The sequence below is a fragment of the Myxocyprinus asiaticus genome, chromosome 34 (genome assembly GCF_019703515.2).
Source record: "Myxocyprinus asiaticus isolate MX2 ecotype Aquarium Trade chromosome 34, UBuf_Myxa_2, whole genome shotgun sequence".
NCBI lineage: Eukaryota > Metazoa > Chordata > Actinopteri > Cypriniformes > Catostomidae > Myxocyprinus > Myxocyprinus asiaticus.
Window position 1 is genome coordinate 18687664 of NC_059377.1, and position 25895 is coordinate 18713558.

At 38.3% G+C, this 25895-nt stretch overlaps 1 protein-coding gene across 2 annotated transcripts; it reads right to left on the reverse strand.

The window, feature by feature from the left end:
- Positions 1–1488: 1488 nt before the first annotated feature.
- On the reverse strand, positions 1489–25895 carry c34h18orf21 (chromosome 34 C18orf21 homolog). 2 transcript variants are annotated; one of them, XM_051671567.1, is made up of 5 exons: positions 25613–25895; positions 12117–12136; positions 11561–11760; positions 2775–2956; positions 1489–2656 (listed from the first exon to the last, which is right to left on the reverse strand). In XM_051671567.1, exons 1-5 carry the CDS (start codon positions 25705–25707, stop codon positions 2509–2511), a joined length of 645 nt encoding a protein of 214 aa, XP_051527527.1. In that variant the 5' UTR covers positions 25708–25895; the 3' UTR covers positions 1489–2508. The 2 variants fall into 2 exon arrangements, with proteins under 2 accessions (XP_051527527.1, XP_051527528.1); XM_051671568.1 differs by lacking the exon at positions 25613–25895 and adding an exon at positions 14164–17992.

The following is a 25895-nucleotide window of genomic DNA, read 5'->3' on the forward strand; positions in this document are numbered from 1 at the left end:
TACTTCAATGCAGTGGTAATTTAGTATTCAAATTAATACTCTACATCAGTTTGGTTTAATAGTAAAATAAAATATTTGGAAATTACAGATTCTTAAAGCTTATTTTAATGTTTGCTGCAAAGTGGATAAAGTTGTTTTATTCTCAAAACATTATCAACTCGTTTACACGCTCATGGGTCATGATGTGGGTCTTGTCAATGTTTGGCACCCCATTCAGCACACCACTGAATAAAACAGGCTGCATGACACTGATAAAAGTTTACTGCCACAGTAACATTCACATACAGGTGTGAGGAACTTCAGCATTTTACAAATAACACAAAGAACAATCATATTCCTCTCTCACTTGGTTTAACCCCCCCAGCACACGCAGCCTAATGAATGGACACGGAATGGCTGCATCACTTTTCTTTGAGCAGAATATTGCACTATTGAGCGCTAAGTTTATTTATTTTTTCTGAAGAGGAGATTGAAATCACGCACTCGCATGCATGGTTGCCACATTGCATACAGTAAGTATGACAGAAGGCAAAATATTTCGAATTTGTGCAAGTATAAATATCTGATTGGGGTGTTGTATATATTATCTGGCAAACCTGAGCACATTGAAAGCTTGTGGATTAGTGATAGGTCCAAGAGCCAGATAAATGAAAGATCTAATAAAAAAAGTTAATGATAAATCGACCCATGGGCAGTAGTTTGCCATGGTCTGCAATTGAGGGTGCTCTAAGGTTCGTTTGCAGGTGCTTAGCACACTCAAGCACCCCCGTAGTACAGGGCCTGCATGTGAGTCATCTATTTCTCAAACTAGAGACTCTGATGAACTTATCCTCTTGTTTAGTTGTACATCTGGCCTTCCACATCTCTTTCTGTACTTGTTAGAGCCAGTTGTCCTTTGTCTTTGAAGACTGTAGTGTACACCTTTGTAAGAAATCTTTGTAAGCATTGTATAGCCTTCATTCCTCAAAACAATGATTGATTGACGAGTTTCTAAAGAAAACTGTTTCTTTTTGCCATTTTTGATCTAATATTGACCTTAAGACATGCCAGTATATTGCATACTGTGGCAACTCAAAAACAAAGACAATATTAAGCTTCATTTAACGAACCAAACAGCTTTCAACTGTGTCTGATGTAATGGCAAATGATTTTCTAGTACCAAATTAGCAATTTAGCATGATTACTCAAGGATAAGGTGTTGGAGTGATGGCTGCTGGAAATGGGGCCTGTCTAGATTTGATAAAAAGTGACTTTTTACAAATAGTGATGGTGCTGTTTTTTACATCAGTAATGTCCTGACTATACTTTGTGATCAGTTGAATGCCACTTTGGTGAATTAAAATACCAATTTCCTTCCGAAACAACAAAATCTGTATATTATTCCAAACTTTTGGCCGCCAGTGTATTTTAGCCACCCATTGCTAAGATATAATTTTGCATACTTACGCAGCTTCTCTGAAAACATAAAGATGTGCATTTGAACAGCTCTTAAATAGGAAAAACTTATTTTTATTGCAAAATACGCACTACGTGAAGAATCATCATACAAGACAAAAGCATCTTCCATTTTAATTGCACTGTGCTGAGGCAAGTTTCTATAACATAAGAGTAATCCATAGACCTTATTCACAGTAGCGCCATATTTTATGTTTGACAAGAATGAAAACGAGGCTGTGCGGCATTAATTGTATAAAGCTCACTGATCACATCTAAATTTTTCCGACTTGTGTTTTCAGCAGTTTTATGTCTACTGAATTTTTTTTTGGAAGGGTGTATTTGCAATGTTTCATCATTTGAACAATTAACACCACTTTAAACAACAGTCCAACTCAAGTTGTACAGACAGCAAGTTTATCCCTCACAGCCTCATTTTCATTCCCGTTAAAAATATGGCACTACTGTGAATTAAGACTATATAGCTTTGGTCTTTGCTATATAGTTTGACAGCCATTAAACCATCAAAATGTTAACAAACAGAAAACCCAGCTCAACTCTTGTAGGAATATAAAACGATTTTCAGTGTGTGAGCCAGAGTAAAGACAATCCCTCCTTCCTTACAAAATTGAAGCAGTGATGTAAATACAAATGTGTGAATTTTAAGTGTACAAAATTAACATATCACAACAGATAAAAAAACAGTTTGTTCTTATGGAAAATGGCAAGTATGCAACATAATGAAAATAAATGCCAAAAAAAGAAAAGCATGGTTCTGTAGCATATGTGACAGCCTTAAACGTGACACTGTCCTATAAAATACCACATATAATGTCCACAAGGATCCAGAGGAAGTCATGCCATTTAATCTACAGAACCCGCTATGAAGGCGTTACTGCCCAAGCTCTATAAACCACCCTTTTAGAGTCCTCCACTAGATGGCCCTGTAATACACAAGGAGAAACCATCGCCATCCGTTTCAAGCTTGACACTCTGAATTTCAGTAGCATCACTCAAAGTGGGCCAGAGCTTATCGGCAAAGGATTCAGCTGCCCTTAAGACCTTCAAAGATGTTCAGAGGGAAGACAGGAAGTCCTTCAGACCACCTTTCTTGCTCTGCTGTTTGTCTTCCAGCATAAGTAGCTTCTTAAGGCGGGCAAAAGGTGATGACTTTGCACTACCTGACTTTGAAGACGACGAGTTGGTGTTTGAGGTCACTGACCTACAGAGAGAAAAAGTTTGGAACAACAAACTAATGAAGACAGAATTTTCATTTTTGGGTGAAAGTTTTAAGATCAGATGGGGCACTGTAACAGATTTGCTCAGTACGATCAGCTCACCTTCGCCTCCCACTTGGTGTTCTGTCCAATGAAGATTTTGGAGTGGCCCTGTTAGCAGACTGTGGAGTCCTGAATTTGCCCACACTCCCGGGGGTGCTGCAGTACCTTGACTGAGTAGTCAAAAATTCCCTGTTCATTCCAGGTTTTCTGGACGTCTTACTACAGGTGTGACACGTGACCATCTAAGAGAAGAGAGCATTGTTTTGTTGTTTACACAAAAAGTTGGATGCAAGATTAAGTTGTCAGGTTATAATGAGAATATAAGACTGTTTGCCAGTATTAGAATTTGCAAGAAAACACGTAAATGATTTACAGCATTTTGTGCATAATAGAACATTTGTATGAATTGTTCTCAGGTTATAGATATATTTGGAAAATGTATCCTCTATGAAAAAGAACTGAAGACGAAACCTTTAAAAAACATGCAATAATGATCAAAGCAAATCCGAGAAGAAAGAATGTCATTACTTTTCCTCAAAACGGTCCTCTACCATAGCAACTGTGACAGCCAGCTGTAAGAATCTGACATCAGAGTTGCTCACAGATCTTAAAGATTATGTTATGAACACAAATTATGTTGATATGCATGACTGTTAGTCCCTCTGGAAATCAGTGGAGAGAGTCTGCGGACAACCAAGTGTCTCACCAAAAAATATTGCAGTCAATCAGATTACAAAAATAGTTAATTTACTTTGTAATGCTGGCTCAACAAGAACCCCATTCCAAACCACAATACCAAAAAAATGCATTGGTTTAACATGAACACATGTTAACAAAAGCTAATGAATAAAACAAAACTGTTGCTTCTCAAATACTTTTTATCGTGTCGTAATCTCTGCTAACAAAGTGCTATGACAGCCAGAAGTTGTAGACAACTCCTTTGACAGGTATCTCGCATATTGCATATGAACGTGAGCTCTAAATACAGCAAGGTACAGGCCAAAGGCACAAAGTGTGCACATGCCCTGGAGGCCAGAAACTGCCAGAGACAAGCACTAATTCAACCCAACAAACCACTGGGGCTTCATTTTTGCTCTGACACTTGAAAATTCAATATACTGACATACACAACAAGAGTATCCTTAAAAAACATTAATGCTGGGCCATAAACACCACAGACACTAAGCAAGCACGTCCCTCTTAATATTTATATCAGTGCTCGACCAATTGGTTATTTCTTATTTGTTCCCCCTAATCTTGAATATGTGGTTAAATTGATGTATTAATGCAATTATTATGAATAAATCATTACAAATGGTCCCCCCGATTCTGAATATATGGTTACACCATTGGATTATTGCAATTACTATGAATAAATCATTAGATTTGCCCCCCCCCCCATTTGCATTGATGTAACTAATATGAATGAATAAATGAATTAAAAGTACCAGCACAAATGATAAATCTATTCAATTTAGATTCTTCTAATTGAAATTGAACTCACCGACACAAAGGTAGCCATTGCTTTTGAGGGTAACAGGTGGTTAAGCTGAAATGTGAATTATTTTAGATGATCCAGTTATTCAGTGACAGCAGCATTTTACTACTGCTCTCTTCATGTCTGGAGATATAAAGAACAAGCACAGCAAATCAGCTGCAGTGGGGGCGGAGTCTAAGTGACTCAATCACAACTCTCATTGGTTACTGAAGGTATTCAATGTAATTTCCTAACAATCCTTTATGAAATTTCCTCAGAAACTTAAACCAAGTTTTAAATGAATACATAATAATAATAATAATATTTACACAGCAATACTCAAAATAGCAGTATCAGTCCCTAAAGGGAAATGTTTTAGTATTTGACTAAAACATTGGCCAAACTAACCATAGAGCTTTAGCAGAACATGATACCAACATTACAGCTGATGAAGGGAAGACCTCATACTAGTTAACCACTGCTTAAAGTCAATCGGCTGTCCATATAAAGACAATGGTCTCTGCCATATCCTTTAATCTCAATCACACAGCTCACTCGTAAAATAGCCTATTCTCCTTGATAAATATCTGCCCATAAAATTGGATCATAAGGATTCAAACAAAGATGCCAGACACAGCTGGCTGGTAAGGGATCATTGGAACAAACACTGTTAAAGATAAGGACAGAGAAGGAGATGAGAAAGATGTCATTCCTGACAGTTTTCCTTGTCTTACTTTTAGACTTAAAAGGTGAAGTGTGCAGGTGAAAGTGAAAATGCTTTATCAGAAAATATATTTCTTTCATGTTATTTCAACATAATGGAATAAAGTTGTTTTTAAATGACCCAATTAAGTATGTGTGTCCCTAACAAGATTTATTTATTCAGTTTTACATAAGCAATTTTGTCACATTACTGATTTATGTTGGCACTTAAAGGAATATTCCAGGTTCAGTACAAGTTAAGCTCAATCAACAACATTTGTGGCATAATATTGATTACCACAACAATTCATTTTGATTTGCCCTGCCTTAAAAAAGAGCAAAAATCTGTTACAGTGAGACACTTACAATGGAAGTGAATGGGGCCAACCTGTAAACGTTAAAATGCTCAGTTTCAAGAGTATTGCCACAAGACAAAAAAAAATGTGTGTTAACATGATTTTAGTGTGATAAAATCGCTTACTAACCTTTTCTGTGTAAAGTTATAGCCAATTTTATATCTTCATTGCCATGACGATGTAATGTCAACAAACCCTAAAATGACTGTAAAAATGTATTACAGCTCAAATAATACAGACGTTTTAACAGAAGAATTAATGTAAGTGCTTTTATAAAATTATAAGCTTCACATTTCAGTCTTTAAACCCTCCAAAAATTGGCCCAATTCACTTCCATTCTAAGTGTCTCACTGTAACCTCCATTTTGTTTTTTTTAAGAAAAGGAGGGATGATTTGATTTTTTTTTGTGGTAATCAACATAATGCACAAATGCTGTCAATTAAGCTTAACCTGGATAATTCCTTTAATTAATAACACTTAATTTCAAAATTTTTACTCACCGCATCAAGTCCCATGCAAAGCATGCTAGGAACTAAAAATCCCCTGCCCAAATCCCCTTGGCAATGTCACTGAACAGACTTGACTGGTTCACATTCACCCTACATAATGTAATCTAGTATAACACACATTTTAGAGAATTACATTAAAAGCAAAGAAAACAAGTTTAGAAGAGAAACACAATTTTGTTGTGTAGACCACAAACAATATGATTTAGTAAATCGGACAACCTGTGTTTTCCTGTTTTTTCAGTGTGTAATTTTTTCAAAATCAAAATACTCCTTTCCCAGCTTAATATGCAGAGTGAACTATAAGCAAGCCATATGATTTGCTTCTTCTGTGGAACACAGAAGGGGATGTGGACAGTGACTGAGACTGTCAGTCCATTACAATCTGCAATAACAAACCTTTACTTGTTCGACATGAACGACATGAGAATGAGTAAATAAAGACTTAAGAATTTTCTTTTTAAAGTATTCCTTTAAGTTGTATTTAACCTTTCCTTTATATCTTGAACATTTCTTTAATGGGCTGAAGCACAAGTAAGGTTGTAGTTCAGGCACATGGACAGCATTCAGTCAGTGATGACTGAGACAAATCTTTGCTGATCCTTCCTATTACCCCTCTCCTTCAGAAATTCCATATAAACACAGCTATATACCAGCACCTCATAAGAGTATCAATAACACATTCATCAAACAGTGACATGACGACACTCTGATCTCAAGACGTCTGTCCAAAGCAATCCAACACCGCACATGACCAGCGTTCTATCATACGGCTATGAGAATTCACAAGCTTTTTTATACTGGCAAAAACTCTATGGCTCCAGAGAGACTGATGCAATCAGTCAACAGCAGCTGTTGAGGCAGAGAAAAGAAAACAAATAGAGAAAGCAAAATGGAGCAGGAATGGCTGCATATAGATTAATGCAATGCAGGGTGAAGAGTCACGCCTGGAATGACAGCATTACAAGAGGTTTCTACAACCTCTAACCCTCCAAACACAACGATTTCTGATTATTTAAACACCAATACAAATTAGAGTATCTGTAGTTGATATATCTATAGCAAGCATCACTATTACTCATATTTGGCTAACCCTAAGTATTAAACTTTGAGCAACTCATCCTGCACTATATCAAAATATAGTTGATGTATACAACTTTCATGATTTAAAATGTATAAATTGTTTGAACTGGTTGGTTACATATAGGAAGATTCATAAACATTTCAAAATCATTTCTGCATTTCTAGATGTTAACTTCGAAAACCACCATAGAAACAGGTGGTATAAAAGAGCTTTTCAATGAGTTATCCCTTACTTCCTGAACATTTACTAACACTTTCCCTCTCACACACACACATCAATCCAGCAAATTGACTCTTTGTTTTCTATTAATAGGCCAGAATCCTGAAATAACCTCACCCAGCAGCCACAAGCCAGGGTAAACTGTCCGCTGTGTCCTTGCTGTTGAGATTCTAGCTTAGAGCTTCCCTTGACATGCAAGCCTGGCCAAGTCATTTATTCATGTGTTTGTTTAACTATTGATATGTGGAGACCCATCTGATTTCCAGGGCAATCGATTTTTGGTATGCCCATCCCTCTTGACCAAACATGGAAAAGCTGTACTGATTAATTCCCTGGAGGAAAATTAGATGTAACACATATCATGCATCAAATGCAGGCTGGAAAAAGCCAAGGTTGGTTGGCACAGATGCTTCCCAAAATGCTGAAAGATGCACACAACAGTTAAGCTTTGTGTCAGAAGTATGGAAACTTCCAATCCCCAAGATGATAACATCAAAGGAACATAATGAGATTGTGCAACAGCAGAGTTGCGATCCAATTTGCATTCTATTTGTCCTAAATAGTACGCAAAATTAGAATTAGTGTGGCCCAAATCATAGTACATTGACAATACTATGCTCGGATGATGCACGGTTTCCAAAGTATGCATCCATACATGTTTTTTTGGGCTTATATTGCCCACAACCAAAAGTGTGCAAAAGAGTTTGTGACTGTTCTCTTTCGATTTCTTTTAAGTTGAAGAAAAGTTGGGAGGAATGCAAAACCGAAGTTGCAACAAAAGTTTTTAAAATGTATGAACCTAAAAGTGAAGTAGTAATAAATAGTAGTAGTCAGGAACTTAATTTATAGAGAAGCTACGCATACACCCAAATGCAAACATTACATGACATAGGGGTCTGTGGCATCAAAATGCAATTTTATGACATGGTAGTATCTCTCAATACAGGCATAATGTTTTGCTACATATTTAAAAGTATGTGCTTTCCCCATCAATAGGCTTACACAGAATCTACAACCACAGAATTCTGCAGAAAGCTCAGCATGTTCATTTATTAAATAAAAATATTTTGACTTATTTGCCTACTTTTGGCAACCATAAATATGTAGTACTCAGATTTTAGTAGTTAGCAGAATTTCCCCTTAAACCAGCACAGAAAATGCTAAATAAAGTTGATTCTGTCTGGGCCTGGACATCACCAGCAAAATAAACTAGAGCATAGTACAAGTACACGATTGGGACCCAGCCTAGGTGTATGCTGGGTACAGCCTATATACAGTAGCAAGGGGGCACCAAGTCACTGGAACCCACTCTACACAGTCTTTTATGCTCTGGAAACAAAGAGCCGTGGTTATATTCAGCAGCTTTAAAACAGTGGAATCACCTCATTGCTCATGCTAAACAAATTAACCTCTGAAATACACAGGTGAACTCTGGTGAACTTTACCCAAATCAATGCACCACATACATAGTGGTCTTCTGTAAATGGTGCTTCTTTACAACAGATTATGTTTAAAAAAAAAAAAATAAAAAGCAATTTTCCCAGCTTTTATAGCTAATGTGCATGCGCATTCGAGTTGATTGACAGGTGATGTCTGTATCTAAAAGGTGATTGGCTCTTTTACCTGTAAGACGGGACTTCCTATCTACATTCGTTGACTGCAGTTGAGCATTCTAATTTTTCCCATTCATTTTAATAGAAGTGGCCCATCTCTGCTAAATAGTCTCTGGTGCAACTTTAAAAGTGCTTCACATGTAAAATGACTTATTCACTATGCACTGTATGTACAATTGGTTTGATCCAGTATTTTTTGAGAAAATGCGATTGCTAAAGTGGACATGTCATCCATGGTTGCTGGACTACTGTGTGTACTGTTATTTCCTTCTTCCTAATATATTAACAATTCCTTTATGTGCAAATAAATTACTAAAATTTGATGACAAAACAGAAATCAGAAGAAACAGCTATCTACCATTTAAAATACAGGATAATTGTTTTAGATTTTTTTTTACAAAGTTAAAGTTTTGTGTGAAACTGAGTAAATATAGTGCTAAATAAGAGTTAATTTTTTTTTAACAATTTAATGTTTATGTTTTTTACTATATTAAATTGTGTTATATATAGCTATTGTATCGGCCTATCGGCCACCCTGCTCTCTGGATATCGGCATCGGTCATTAAAAAACCCATATCGGTCGACCACTACAGCTATGCATCCGTGCAAAACTGCACGTACACTGCTGTTCAAAAGTTTGGGGTCACTTGACTGAAATGTTTCTCATGATCTTAAAAATCTTTTGATCTGAAGGCGTATGCTTAAATGTTTCAAATGAGTTTTGTAGACAAAAATATAATTGTGCCAACATATTAATTGATTACATTACAAAACTAAAATTGTATTTAAAAAAAAAAGTTTTTTGAAATGGATGACTTTGACCGAATAATATAGAAAAGCAGCCAATAAGTGCCCAACATAGATGGGAACTCCTTCAATACTGTTTAAAAAGCATCCCAGGGTGATACCTCAAGAAGTTGGTTGAGAAAATGTCAAGAGTACATGTCTGCAAATTCTAGGCAAAGTGTGAGTACTTTGAAGATGCTAAAATATAACACAGTTTTGATTTATTTTGGATTTTGTTTAGTCACAACATAATTCCCATAGTTCCATTTATGTTATTCCATAGTTGTGATGACTTTACTATTATTCTAAAATGTGAAAAAAATAAATACAAAATAAATAAAGAATAAGTGACCCTAAACGTTTGACCGGTAGTGTAGACCGTCGTAACAGTGCTTTGGATGGTTAAATACTTCTACAAATAAACACATTTCACTAACCCCCTTACACCCCCTTATCACAAAGATCCAGTCACACTCCCGAGGAGCGTCAGAAACCAGGACTGAAAATTGAACTTTTCCGCTCTAAATCATCTTAAGCTCATCTTATTGGCTCCAAGTTGAAAGTCATTTAAGGCTAAACAATTCACTATAAAAGGAGCATTAACTTCCAAATGGTTTAAATCATGCTGTTCCACAGGCTGTACGCTTCTATAGGACATCAGTAGTAAAAGTGCACTTTACATGGCCTGCATACCAATCTAAGTGGAATGTCAATGGTAACTGCTTGTAGGTCACATTAATGATTCTGTCCCTGTCTACTAAAGGTAGAGCAGCAGACAAAATGCTTAAAGTCATATACCAGGATATTTTCAACATTATATCTGTGGTCTGTCTGGCATGCTTTCGTTAACCACAAACCAGAATTTCAACTAGTCCCTCAGTCTGTAAAAACAAACAGAAAACCTGCTTACACAAATACACTTACAATGGAAGCCTCGCAGACAAATTGTCAGAAGGGCTTAAAAAACAGAAATGTAAAGCTTTTTTTTTTTTTTTTTTTTTGTCAAACCATTTACCTGAATTCTTCAGTTAAAAAAAGTTTGATACTAGAGCTCTAGCTACATGCCACGTCCACACTAAAATGTTTTAGTTCGAAAACGCATTCATTTTGCTACGCCTCTCACCCACACAAGAACGGCATATTCCTCCAATAAAATGGAACATTTTGAAAATGCTCTACATTACTGCATACTTTGGAAATCAATGATGTTAGGAAACTAAAAATGAGTTTTTAATCTAAACTGGATTAGTGTGGATAGTATTTTACTAAAATAGTATTTTGTGGTGGGACTACTTTTCTAGGTGGAAAAACTTCTAGTTGTGTTTACAGCTAAATACCATTAGGGGAAGTCACGTAAACTTTACAGATTTTTATAGAGTGTTGTATTGATAGTTACGTTACATCCCCACCCAGGTATCTTTGCACAGAAACCATGCAAAATACCTTATGCTGGTCATGACATGAGGTGTAAGATTGGATATAACTTTGCCCAGACGGGGTTTGTAAATGATTCTATCACACCAGTTTCATGCTAAAACAAGTGTTTACACTTTCAAAACAGTACGATTGTTGCATATTTTAAATGTCTATTTATAAAAGGCTCTGTATATTTTGTTTTTCTGCGTTCCAGAGCAGACTGCACTCAGTTGACCGCGATGCATTTCAAAGTGTACTCTGCAAAGTATAGACCGAGAGCGAATACAAACACGTTCGACGCATGCACACTACAACTGCTTTGTGATACTCTTTAAGTGCAGACAACGGCTGCCGCATATCGAGAAAAATCTGGCCGCGTGCGGACAGTCCGTGCAGACTGTACTGATGACGAAATTTGCATCAAGCACAATGTGCACAGAGCGATCAGCAACGTGGACACCCGAAGTATACTTTGGGCTTAAGTGTCTCATTGTATATAATGTACATATATGGCAACATGAGGTCTGTTCTGTCTAATTTATATTCATCTATCTTATCTTAAGTATCTGCACTTGGGGCACTTAGGAAAGGGTAGAGATAGGACTGGGTATAGGTATTTTGACTGAACCCAGCAAATTAACTGGGAAAATTAAATATTCATTTAAATGAACGGTCTATTGACCTCACCAGAGCATTGGTGGCCCGTTTAAACTTCTGAAGGATTTCAGCTTGTGCTATGTTGAGTCTCTTTCCTGCTGCATCCCTCCTCAGAAGTCTTCTTATCCTCGCCGTGGGCTTCCGTTTGGGCCGCAGACGTACCCGATGATTGTCTGGTTGTCGCCACTGGAAACAGAAGGGGCAGAGCACAGACTCCGGCAGGGAAGCGGCTAGCATGGGGGAGAAATATAGTGAAGGTTTTTTGACATGGTAACTAGTTTAAATAAAACAGGTGATGCTATGCTCTATTCTGAGGATGGTTTGGTATTTCTTTTATGTATTGGACTAAAGCTCAAACAGACTTTCCAATATGAGGTCATCCGACCCGTCGGACTGTCTTTGAGCTTTGTGAAGGCCATGGGTTCTAGTTTTACATGTGGACTTAATGGGGTTAACTTTTGGTTACCATTCCTTTTGAAACCAACTTTCTGTTCTAGTGCCCATAATGTATTTTATAGACTACTGGACTGTTGTACTGGACTGTACAATGACAAACAGGTTGAATATAACGAAAGCCATAACTTACCATTCATCTGATGCCTTCGCCTGTAATAAAAAGTAATACAAGAGTTAGTTATCATACGTTTGTAAACAAATCTGTTTTTGAAATAATCTTTGAAGTGAACAAATTCTCGCTCACTTCCAATATTACCGTGGTAAATAACTCGGTGTATTCTAACGAATCATTTGAGTCAATGACTCACAACATAAAAGATGCTCATTTGTCATCTCCTACTGGAGTAAATATGCAATCTCCAGAAATGGTCACAGAATGAATCAAATGACTGAAATTAAAATGAACCATAAATCAAAATCCCCACCACTATTTGGAAAGCCACAAAAACACTGAAGTCTCCAAATGCTGTTGGACTCAGATCGAGGATCAGAACGAACTGTTGTATAATTCAGTATATTAATCTTGGATGGAAGAAAGTATTTTAAAACCGAAAAAATTACACACACACACACACACACACACACACACATCACCTTTGAAGGAGCTAGCATTTAGTCTCAGATATTGCAGCTGAATAATTTATAAGCTTGGCAGAGGTCTAGCACCTATCTGATAAAGTATCACTGCAGCTTGTTTAGATCTTTACAGTATGCAGCCAGGGTGAAAAATCTACATCACACTATAAATAAGAATGATACTCTTCCATCTTCTCGCTATGGGCTGGCATGCTTAATAACCTGTCAAATACTGAAAACCTTGTAATTTCTAAACCTCTGGAAGAATTACAATATGACACACTAAAGCAGGCAACAAAACTGGGGTCGGAAATGTACTATATGTACAGCATGCCAGCATCCTGAACTCATGACTTCCCAAACAGCTTCCCACCGAGACATTGTGTGTATGTAACCGATTTTAGAAAGCAGTGCTGTTTTGACTACCTTATTCATCTAAGCTCTCATAATCTGTTCCAAAATTAGATCACATTGCTAAAAACTGCCTGATGTTATTGTTTGTCAAAAACACAGAGGCACGTGCAGGATTTGGGAATTCTAATCGTCCACTGTCCCATCTGCAGCTGTGTGTAATGCCACAGCAGATGTTTCCCAAAATGACATAGAGCCTGCGGCAGACACTTTGGTCCATATGGGAGCACATAGAGCCGTCAAATGGGTAGTGATGAAGTGTGAGGGAAATATTTCCTATCTGCCTGCCACGAAGCCTGATATATGTTGTAAAAACATATTACAAAGAGGGACAGATAATGTAGCGCCATTAACATTTACACTGCAATAACAGTATTTGTTTAACTGGTCAATAAATGCTGATTTGAATGAAAGTGTCAGGATAGGAATTACTGTATTACAGTAGACTGCATTACAGTAATCAATCTAATGACAATCATCATTAAGAATACTAAGAATAGCAAACTAACTCAAAAATAAAATGCCACGATGTATTACTGTAATGAGAATTGAGGGAAAATGTACATATTATTGTCATAAAATTATTATTATTTTTTTTAACTATTATACATTTATTTATTTTAGGGCAGGAAAATTGAACGCAGACATTTTGAGAATTCAAATGGGTCTTGGCACCTGAACCAATGTCAAATGCGAAATCGAGACCCAGCTTGTGTGCGACAGAAACTGAAAATAATAGTTTTGAGACTTTAAACGTCAGTAAATTAACCTTTATTATTCATTTTGTTTTATATCTGCATGTACAGTGTCTAAAATGCATTGCCAGTGTACACTAGTTTATCTTGCCAATAAAGCTTAATATAAATTGAATCTGCCTATTTGATCCTATTATTAAGTCCACTGGAAAACGCCTGAAGATTTTGCCCAACTTTTAATTACAGCATGTCTATTGATTTTATGGCATGTATACATATACTTGTATCAAAGATTTATACCTGTAGAAATGTGTCTAACTCTATCCGCAAAAAAACTGAACATTTGAACGTACATATTTAAATAATTAAAATGATGACTGATGAATGAAGTTCTCTGAGAAAATATATAACGTAAATATATTTATGATTATATTTTAAATATAATTTAAAGGGATAGTTCACCCAAAAATAAAAATTCAGTAACTGTTTACTCACCCCTGTGTTGTTATAACGCTGTAGCGGCGAAGGCATAGTTGATCTGGGGAGAGGGAAAGCAGTAAGGGTTCACCCCTGGGTGATCATAATGGCTAACAGCTGTTTCTTGTTGCAGTAATCCTGGAAGAGCAATAAAAGAGGAGCCGACGCCAGAGGAGGAGGAGTGAGATACCCAGCAGAGCGAAGCGTTTGTGTGAAAAGAGTGTGTGTGCTGAAAAGCAACCTGACCTTGAGTTTTCGTGTGTTAATAGAGTGAAAGAAACCTGTTACCTGACCCCCGTTTCCTCTGTCCTACACCGTCCAGACCCGTTACAATGGTGCCGAAACTCAGGACTTTGAGGAAGCCAGTATGCCATCATGGAGTCTTCACCATTGGCTGAAGTCATCCAATCCCTTGCCAGCATGCATCAGGCTCAACACCAGGACCTGCTCGAGTTACATCGAGACCAGGATCAGCATTTCCAGTCGATTTTCCGAGCTCAAGTGGAGGACCGGCAGGCACTCCGGAGCTTGCTACACCAGGGGGAAGGCCCAGCCGCGACCCCCGACCCAGCAACTTCCATGCCTTCGATCATCGTCATGAAAATGGGCCTGCAGAACGAACCGGAGGTGTTCATAGTACTGTTTGAGCAGACGGCGAAGGTGTGGAAATGGCCAAAGTCTCAGTGGACGGCCCGCTTCCTTCAGCTGTTGTCCGGAGAAGCACAGTTCATGGCCCAACATCTGCCTACAGCTAACCTGAAGTGGCTGCTGGCGAAGGATCGTAAGTGGCAGGGAGGGTTTGGCTCCTCCCATCCTTAGAGGATTTCCCGAAAGGGATTTCCTGCTGGAGCAGTCACGAGACGAAACCCTTAAGCACGCCTTTGAACAAGTGAAAACTATTGATGGCCAGCAACTCCGGCCAGATATGGCACTCTCATACCCGTATATTGCAGTGATAAAAGATCGGTTGTATCGAGTGATGCAGGACGCTCAGACGAAGGCGATTACAACCCAGATGTTAGTACCAAAGAGCCATCTGGAAATGTTATTCCAGGGGGCTCATAATCCGATTGCAGGATAAAACACTGAACTGACTAATAGTAAAAGCCCATTTCTATTGGACGGGCATTCGTGGGGATGTCCGCAGGTGGTGTGCGTCATTCCATGAAATGTCAGCTGGTGAATCCACTCACCACCCCAAAAGCACCATTGTGCCCTCTGTCGTTAATTGAGGTCCCCTTTGAGGGACCTCGTCGGGCCTTTAGAACAGATGGCACGCGGGCATTGCTTTGTGTTAGGTCTGGTGAATTACGCAACGCGATACCCGGAAGCAGTGCCTCTGCGCAACATCTCAGCACGTAGTGTTGCGGAGGCACTCTTCAAAATTATCTCCTGAGTGGGGATTCCGAAAGAAATCCTCACTGATCAAGGCACTACTTTTGTCACACACACACACTACGCAAACTATACAAATTATTGGGGATTAAATTGGTCCGCACCAGCGTTTACCATCCACAGACGGATGGGCTGATCGAACGATTTAATAAAATGCTGAAAAACATGATTCATAATTTGTGCACGAGGATGCTAAGAATTGGGATAAGTGGCTCTAACCCCTATTATTTGCAGTCCAAGAGGTTCCGCAAGCCTCAACAGGGTTTTCCCCATTCGAGCTTCTGTATGTATGTCAACCACGTGGCATGCTTGACGTCCGGCGGAAAGCTTGGGGGAGGGGCATTCGAAGAGTAAAAATGAAATTCAGCACGTTCTTGAGCTTAGAGCAAATCTCCACACTTTGGGGCAGCTTACACAGAGGAATTTGCTCCAGGCTCAAGAACGTCAAAGCCGGATATATAAGAGGGGCACTTGGCTATGAGAATTTGCACCGGGAGATAAAGTGCTTGTATTACTCCCAACATCAAACTTTAAATTACTCGCCAAGTGGCAAGGGCCCTTTGAGGTCACACGTCGAATAGGAGATCTCAATTATGAGGTGAAGCGAATGGATAGAGGTGATGTACATCAGATATACCATCTTAACCTTCTGAAAGTCTGGAGGGAGATGGTACCCGTGATGTTGGCGATGGTAGTTCCGGAGAGGGAGGATCTTGGGCCAGAGGTGAGGTCCAAAATCACTAGCTGAATCACCCTACTAGTCGTCCCTTATGGAGACCACCTCTCGCCATCTCAAATCACGGAGGTGGCCAAGTTGCAAAAAGAATTTGACGCATTCTCGCCTCTGCACGATCGTACGAATCTCAGAGCACCACATTGAGACCACCCCGGGGGTAGTAGTATATAGTCATCCCTACCGGCTTCCTGAACACAAAATAAGTGGCACGGGAAGAATTGTCTGCTATGCTCGAGATGGGAGTAATAGAGGAATCCCACAGTGAATGGTCCAGCCCGGTTGGGCTGGTCCCTAAGAGCGACAGGTCAGTCTGGTTCTGTGTGGATTATCGAAAAGTAAACACGGTGTCTAAATTTGATGCATACCCAGTGCCTCGTATTGATGAACTGCTCGATCGGTTAGGCACAGCTCGATTTTATTCAACACTGGATTTGACGAAGGGATATTAGCAGATCCCCTTAACACCAATGTCCTGTGAAAAAAACAGCCTTCTCCACACCGTTCGGATTACACCAATTCCTGATGCTTCCGTTCGGTTTGTTCGGGGGCCCAGCTACGTTCCAGCAGCTCATGGACAGAATTCTCAGACCGCACGCTCACACTGCTGCCTATTTAAACGATATCATTATTTACAGTAATGACTGGCAGCGGCTCATGCAGCATCTGAGGACTGTCCTAAGGTCGTTGAGGCAAGCAGGGCTCACAGCAAACCCAAAAAAGTGCACAATTGGGCGGGTGGAGTACGGTAGCTCGGCTTCCATTTGGGTCACAGACAGGTGCGGCCCCAAATAGATAAAACCTCAGTGATTGCAACCTGCCCGAGACCTAAGACCAAAAAGGAGGTGAGACTTTTCCTGGGGCTGGCTGGCTACTATCGTAGGTTTGTACCTAATTATTTGGCAGTCACCAGCTCGCTGACTGATTTTACTAAAAAGGCAGCACCAGATCCGGTCCAGTGGACGGAGCAGTGCCAACAGGTATTTATGCAGGTGAAAGCTGCACTTTGTGGTGGACCACTTTTACATGCACCTGACTTCTCTCTCCCTATTATTTTACAGACAGACACATCGGACAGCGGGTTGGGGGCAGTGCTCTCGCAGGTGGTGGAGGGGGAGGAACGGCCAGTGCTGTACATTAGTTGGAAGCTCTCCTTGAGAGAGACTAAAAACAGCACTATTGAGAAGGAGTGCTTGTCCATCAAGTGGGCCATCCTCACTCTCCGATACTACCTGTTGGGGCGGGCCTTCACCCTCTGTTCGGATCACGCCCCACTCCATTGTCTCCACCGCATGAAGGATGCTAACGCGTGGATCACCCGTTGGTATCTGGCGTTACAGCCTTTTAAGTTTGAGGTGGTCCACAGGCCGGGGTCGCAGAAGGGTCGCAGATTTCCTCTCCAGAAATGGGGGGAGTGGTAGGCAGGCCGGATGGCTCACTGGCACGAGTCGGACGGTGGGGGTATGTGGCGAAGAGGGCGTGTTTGAGTGTTCATCTGGGGAGAGGGAAAGCAGTAAGGCTTCATCCCTGGGTGATAATTTTGTTAATAATATAGTTTCTTGTTGCAGTAATCCTGGAAGAGCGATAAAAGAGGAGCTGACGCCAGAGGAGGGGGAGAGAGATACCCATCAGAGCGACGCATTTGTGTGAAAGAGTATGTGTGCTGAAAAGCAACCTGACCTTGAATTTTCATATGTTAATAAAAGAAAGAAACCTGTTACCTGACCCATGCTTCCTCTGTCCTACATGGTCCAGACCTGTTACAAACCCCAGATTACTTTCTTTCTTTTTCTTAAACACAAAGGGAGAAATTGTGAAAAAAATTTTGTTCTCAGTGATGTCATACAATGGCAGTTTATGGTGACCACCTCTTCCAGCTTCAACACAAAAGTATAATTCAGAAGTCTAACAAATTATTTCATGAGACTCATTATTGTTATAAAAGCATACAATAAGGTTTAGTACGAAACAAACCAAATTCTAATGTATTATTTAACAAAAATGTTCACTGACTGTTGGTCTCCTGTGCGCGTTCACGAGTCTACACATGAGCTTTAGAGCTCAATGCATGAGAGCAACAGTACTTATGCAGCATGCGCAAGATGGGACATTGAAGTGACAACTCGTTTTGTTTCGCTTCAACAGGACCACATGTGATATTAACAACAGAAAACACAACACAGCTGCACACAAACCAGAGAACAGAACTTACAAACATGTATGAAGAGCTTGTAGTCGAAAAATAGATGCATTTCCATGTCCAGCCTGATTTGTTTGAAACAGAGTCCTAAATCAAACAGAGAGATGGGGCTGAAGGTAGCTACAGTCAATCACACCTTGTCCTACTCAGACATCTGTTAACTCAATAACTACAATGGTTCTTGACAATAAAACTCTTTATTGCTCCATAACATTCAACATGGCAGATCCTCTTTCCATAGGATGCCAGACTCTATCAGCTCTCAGAAAAATTATATAATGTACGAGTATAGGCAGCTGGTGAACAATTCTTGAACAGGGTTTCAAAAAGTTGTTGTGTGTTCTGTTGTTAATATCGCTGGTCGTCCTGCTGAAGCGAAACGAAAAAAGTTTTTACTTGAACGCCACATCTTGCGCGTGCTGCGTAACTACTGTTGCTCTCGTGCAATGAACTTTAAAGCTCTCCTGCCCTATCATGAACATGCACAGGAGACCAACGGTCAGTGAACATTTTTACTAAATAGATTTCAATTTGTTTCTCACCCAACCTTATCGTATGCTTTCATAACAATCATGGAATAATTTATCAGACTCCTGAATTATACTTTTGTGTCCTTTTGAACCTTGAAGATGTGGTCACCATAAACTGCCATTGTATGACATCACTAAGAATTTTTTTTCACAGTTTCTCCCTTTGTGTTAAGAAAAAGAAAGAAAGTCAAATGGGGTTATAAAAACACAGGGAGGGGTGAGTAGACGATGACTGAATTTTCATTTTTGGGTGAACTAATCCTTTAAGATACAATTTTCCATGATTAATCATGATTAAATACAAACAACTGTGTGATTAATTAATTAATCGATTCACAGCCCTAATTTATTTATTTGTTTAGGCTATTTATTTAATACTTATGTATTCACTGATACATGACTTATTTTTAATTCATTCAGTCATTCATTTTTTTTTTTTTTTATTTCATTTGCTTTTCAGATTGAAAGGAAATGTTTGAAGTTAAAACAATTTGTAAAGGGACAAGAACAACCATCAATCACTGTCATTTTCCTCTTCTCTGAGCAAGTCTTTGGGGATGTAATCAGTGTTGGGTAAGTTACTCTAAAACAAAAGTAGTTACTAACTACTTATTACATCTTCTACAGTGTAATTAGATTACTGTACTAATTACTCTGTCTGAAAAGTAATTGCATTACTTATTACTAATTACTTTCTAAAACCCTTAACCTCGACCAGATAAAAAATACAAGGATAGACATGAAACTGTTCTTTTTATTTTTTCAAATAAATCATATAAAATCAAATAAATTATTCATGAACCGGCCAAAGAATTTAAGGGGGCAGCATTAAATTAGAAATCATATATTGTAACATTAGACATTAAATTTCTATTTTAAATTCACAACTGTTCTATAGTCTATACAGTATTTAATGCAATTACATCAGAAGTAACTAATTAAATTACTGAAAAATTAAGAGTAATCCCTTAACTTTTTTCAATGAAAAAGTAATTTAATTACAGTAATTAATTACTTAGTAATGCATAACACCTAACACTGGATGTAATAAGACTGCATGCCCTCTACACTGTGGTAACTGAATTAAAATACTTTGCTATTTAGAGTTCACCCCCTTTTAAGAGCTCTCTGAGCACAGATAAACAACCTTTAATTTACAATGCGCTGTCTCAGCAAGATGATATTAACAACAGCTGATCTCCAAGCACTTGCAGTGCGATAAAGTCACGAAAGAGAATAATGTCCAGTTCACCGTTACTGATCTAGCGGACACAATACATTATCTTTATCGATGAAGATCGGAAGCATGCAGAGAGTGGGCCTTGCCTTCAAGAGGGCTTAAAACAAATGGTTTGTAAATAAGCATGCGATTTTTGCACACCTCATCAAAACGGGTTTTCATTGCATGCATACTTACAGTCAACAGATTCCAGTAACTTACGTAGAAGTACTAGGCCTACAACGTGAGTCAGTGCAGATGTACCCTGTACTAACACTCAAAATATGCAGTGCGTTAGCCCTGAAGAAGGGCTTGGGACATGCCAGGATTCAAAGCTAAACAACTGAGTACAAGTCTCATTCTTCTTCACTCACATTGCATTGTGAACAACACATTGAGTCATTTGTTCCAATAAGCCAGGTGACTCATAGCATGTTAAGAACAAGAGTCTAAAGTGTCCAAATGTCAAGAAAAAGCAAGAATTTCATGGCCTCGTTTCCAACTCACTGGATCTGGGATTCTCCTTCACTTTTCACCACAATTTTTCCAGGCTTATGTGTATAATGTAAAAAATTGAGCTGGTTTAGCTGCTTTTTTAAATAAACTGATTCAAACTTGACTACAATAATACTGACTACACTTAAGTTTTTAATACTAGAGCCTCAGTACAACACAGGTCTGTGGTAATACTTGAATGAACTCATCAAATAAGACAATTGTAATACTGTTCGAGGTAAAGTTAGATTTGGTTATTACACTAAAACACTGGTACAAGCACTAGCGGACACTGTTTAAGGCCCATGCAAGTATTTTAAAAATGACCACATATGGGATAAACAATTGATCTGGCTGATATGTCAATATATAAAATAAAGCCAAAGATATTACAATGAACTGCATATATGTCTGGCTACTGGACATGAAGAAAAATCTGTGTGGCTCTCTACAGATAAATAAGATGAATCAACAGACATTCTCTGTCCACACAAATGCTATACATAGGATTAGTCTTACCTAACATGAAAGCAACAATTGTAAAATGTTTAACACACTGTTTTACTGATGACATTTCAGTGTGCATTATTTTTATATTGACGCAGATCCACAAACTATGGCAGTAAAACAGAGAGCAGGATGGATGGGGACTAGAGATATTTATTGGCCAATTATTGACCAAATTAAAATGATCTGCATATTGGTAATAAGCATTAAATCGCCAATATGAAAAAACGATGGTTTGTTTACAATTAATCAGTAACACACTTTGTAAAAACACAGAATTTTGCACAATCCAGAAAGAATAATAGCCACAATATGTAGAAGGATTGGCACTCCTAGGAACATGTAATATTTATTTTTTATTCTGTCCCGTTCTTACGTTACTGCTGAAAAAATGCCATAAATGGACGTGACAGTTGTGAAAGCGGCAATTACCTATAGGCAACATGATGAGGGAAACTATCTAAAACGCTTTAAAACCAGCAGACTTTGATTTCTGAGATTTCAGTGTGATATCCATTAATGCTGCATGACTGATTGAATTACAACTGAAATTACAATATGGCTTTGAGCAATTACTAAACCTTAAAAGGCTGCATTATAAACTGCAAAAACAGAGGTGACATTTTTTTTTAGAAGTACAAAATAACCTTTTTTCATATCAATCATCATGTTATCATATTCAGTAGGGGTGTAACGGTACACAGAAGTCACAGTTCGGTACGTACCTCGGTTTTGGGGTCACGGTTCGATACGAGTTTGGTACAACAGGAAAAAGCATCAAATCCCAAATGCTAGGTTCTTTTCATTTATTTTGAACAGACAGTAGTGCAAATTAGTTTGTTCCACCTAGCGGCATTTAGTACCCCCTGAGGTAGTTGGTACAGTACAGCCTCCTTTAGTGTATTAAGCACTAAGCAGTAAACAAAATGCACTCTTGCATAGGCCATATTTTTTTGTAGGGTTGATAAAAAACAAAAGGTATTTGGTTACAATCAGCTACAAAACTGTAAAGCATCTCATGTTATAAAAGTACAAAATAAATAGAATAATGAAAAATAAAACTTGTGCATTAGTAGAAGGAGTGTTACAATTTGTTCCACTTAAACTATATTTAAACATTCAAAGCTTAAGCCCAACCCTCCCAAAAAGACAGAAAAACAAACCACCCTTGCTAGTAGGGAGGTACTGAGGTAGCAAGCCAGGTACAGCCAGGTAGTATTTGCCAACTGGTAACTTCATTATAAAAATCTGAACTTGCGTTCTTGTTTTGGGTTGGTGCATAGATGGTCTCTTCTTCTTCTGCTCTTTTTCCAGTTGTGGCAGTTAGCAAACAGCGTCGCATTACCACGCGCGCCCCCTTCTAGATTGGATCGCCTGTGACTGACTCAGATGTATCCTTCGTCTGACTGCATGCACCAAACCATGACGTCAGTACCGTGACGGTTCGGGACGAATACATGTACAATTACACCCCTAATATTTAGTCATTTTTTGTATCTTTTTTATCTTGTATGTCTCTTTCACTGTGGCTCTCTTTAAAATTTTAGCCTGTCATATGTTCAACAGAAACAAGCATTTCTAAGTAACAGTGATCTGATGACAAAATAAGGTAAGTTGCAAAATATCGGTATCAATACTGGCCTATAGGTTTTGTTAAAATCGGTATCGGCCAAAAAATTTCATATCGGTGCATCCCTAATGAGAACACATGAGTTCCCTTGAGCTCTGGTATATTTCACTATTACACTATCAATATCCAAGATAACAGACTATATATAAACAGCAATGTGTATAAAAAAATGAACAATGAAATCACATAGAAAGATCATTGTGGGTCACTGATAATGTACAGAATAGATCCTGTTTGCTTCTACACTATAATCCAGGTAACCAATTCATTTTGTGATTGTTAGCAACATGCAGTAAATATAATTTTGTTTTCGTTTTTATGTTTTTTTTTTCATATGAACTGTTATTTTCATCTGACATTCCAGAAAGTCCTACATTAAGATGTCTTCTTTTATCATGTTAACTACTTGCTTTTACTTTATTAAATAGGTTGTAATATTAATAATACATTTTTATTAATACCCTTTACACAACAAAACATCTACATTGTCATTAAACTGTATTTTCATTGACAAAAAAAATAGTTATATAGAACAGGGTTTTCTTTTTTTTCTTTTTTTTTATGCCAAGGACCCCCTTCCTAAATATGCAGGCAGATATGTATTTTTTTTTTTTATGTATAAAGCAAGCTTGACATTATTAAGACAACATGTAATTTTGACAAATTAAATTATTGGCTTTTATAGTGTCATTATACTGAAGCCAAATATATATACAGGTGCATCTCAATAAATTAGAATGTCGTGGAAAAGTTCATTTATTTCAGTAATTCAACTCAAATTGTGAAACTCGTGTATTAAATAAATTCAATGCACACAGACTGAAGTAGTTTAAGTCTTTGGTTCTTTTAATTGTGATGATTTTGGCTCACATTTAACAAAAACCCACCAATTCACTCTCTCAAAAAATTAGAATACATCATAAGACCAATAAAAAAAACATTTTTAGTGAATTGTTGGCCTTCTGGAAAGTATGTTCATTTACTGTATATGTACTCAATACTTGGTAGGGGCTCCTTTTGCTTTAATTACTGCCTCAATTCGGCGTGGCATGGAGGTGATCAGTTTGTGGCACTGCTGAGGTGGTATGGAAGCCCAGGTTTCTTTGACAGTGGCCTTCAGCTCATCTGCATTTTTTGGTCTCTTGTTTCTCATTTTCCTCTTGACAATACCCCATAGATTCTCTATGGGGTTCAGGTCTGGTGAGTTTGCTGGCCAGTCAAGCACACCAACACCATGGTCATTTAACCAACTTTTGGTGCATTTGGCAGTGTGGGCAGGTGCCAAATCCTGCTGGAAAATGAAATCAGCATCTTTAAAAAGCTGGTCAGCAGAAGGAAGCATGAAGTGCTCCAAAATTTCTTGGTAAACGGGTGCAGTGACTTTGGTTTTCAAAAAACACAATGGACCAATACCAGCAGATGACATTGCACCCCAAATCATCACAGACTGTGGAAACTTAATACTGGACTTCAAGCAACTTGGGCTATGAGCTTCTCCACCCTTCCTCCAGACTCTAGGACCTTGGTTTCCAAATGAAATACAAAACTTGCTCTCATCTGAAAAGAGGACTTTGGACCACTGGGCAACAGTCCAGTTCTTCTTCTTCTTAGCCCAGGTAAGACGCCTCTGACGTTGTCTGTGGTTCAGGAGTGGCTTAACAAGAGGAATACGACAACTGTAGCCAAATTCCTTGACACGTCTGTGTGTGGTGGCTCTTGATGCCTTGACCCCAGCCTCAGTCCATTCCTTGTGAAGTTCACCCAAATTCTTGAATCGATTTTGCTTGACAATCCTCATAAGGCTGCGGTTCTCTCAGTTGGTTGTGCATCTTTTTCTTCCACACTTTTTCCTTCCACTCAACTTTCTGTTAACATGCTTGGATACAGCACTCTGTGAACAGCCAGCTTCTTTGGCAATGAATGTTTGTGGCTTACCCTCCTTGTGAAGGGTGTCAATGATTGTCTTCTGGACAACAGTCAGATCAGCAGTCTTCCCCATGATTGTGTAGCCTAGTGAACCAAACTGAGAGACCATTTTGAAGGCTCAGGAAACCTTTGCAGGTGTTTTGAGTTGATTAGCTGATTGGCATGTCACCATATTCTAATTTTTTGAGATAGTGAATTGGTGGGTTTTTGTTAAATGTGAGCCAAAATCATCACAATTAAAAGAACCAAAGACTTAAACTACTTCAGTCTGTGTGCATTGAATTTATTTAATACACAAGTTTCATAATTTGAGTTGAATTACTGAAATAAATGAACTTTTCCACAACATTCTAATTTATTGAGATGCACCTGTGTATATATATATATATATATATATGTTGTATTAAGTTGACAGTGTAATTTTTAACTACCCGCTATTACAGTACTTTTAAATGTATATACCTTAAGAATTTTTTTAATTACATTTCAATTAGTGTATTTTTTATTATTATTAAAAGCAATGGCTTTCTATAGAATAAAATAATCATGATTTATCTCAAGAATTACAGTCTTTAGAAAGCAGAATGAAATGTAGCCTAATAAGCTCTAATTCGTGAATGTAAAATTTTATTTTATGTTTTCTGCGGACCCTTCAGCACTCCCCTTGTGCCCTCCAGTTTTGCTATGCGTTCAAGGATTTTATTCAGAAGTATCCCGCCATCTGCTGGTGACTGATGGCACAACAAAAGACACCATGATGGCGAAAGAGCAGCACCACAATAACGCGTGTTCAAAATCAACAGAGACTGGCGAAAAATAAAAAAGTACTTACATAAGAAAGCGCGACTGTTCAGGACAGACGTCTTTGTAAAACAGAGAAGCATTAACTAAAAACGTAAGGGTTATCGCATCTGCCTTCGGAGGCATGTCTGCTTGAACAAAGCTCTGCGTCCAGACCTAAAACAAATGCCACCTAATTGTAGTCTATACTTATGCAAAAGAAAAATGCGAATATCTGTTTTCGCGGTAAAACGTGACTACAGGTATATAGTGCGACTGTCTATCCGCTTAGTATCCACTGCACGCTTCCAAAACTACCCACAATACACCACAAT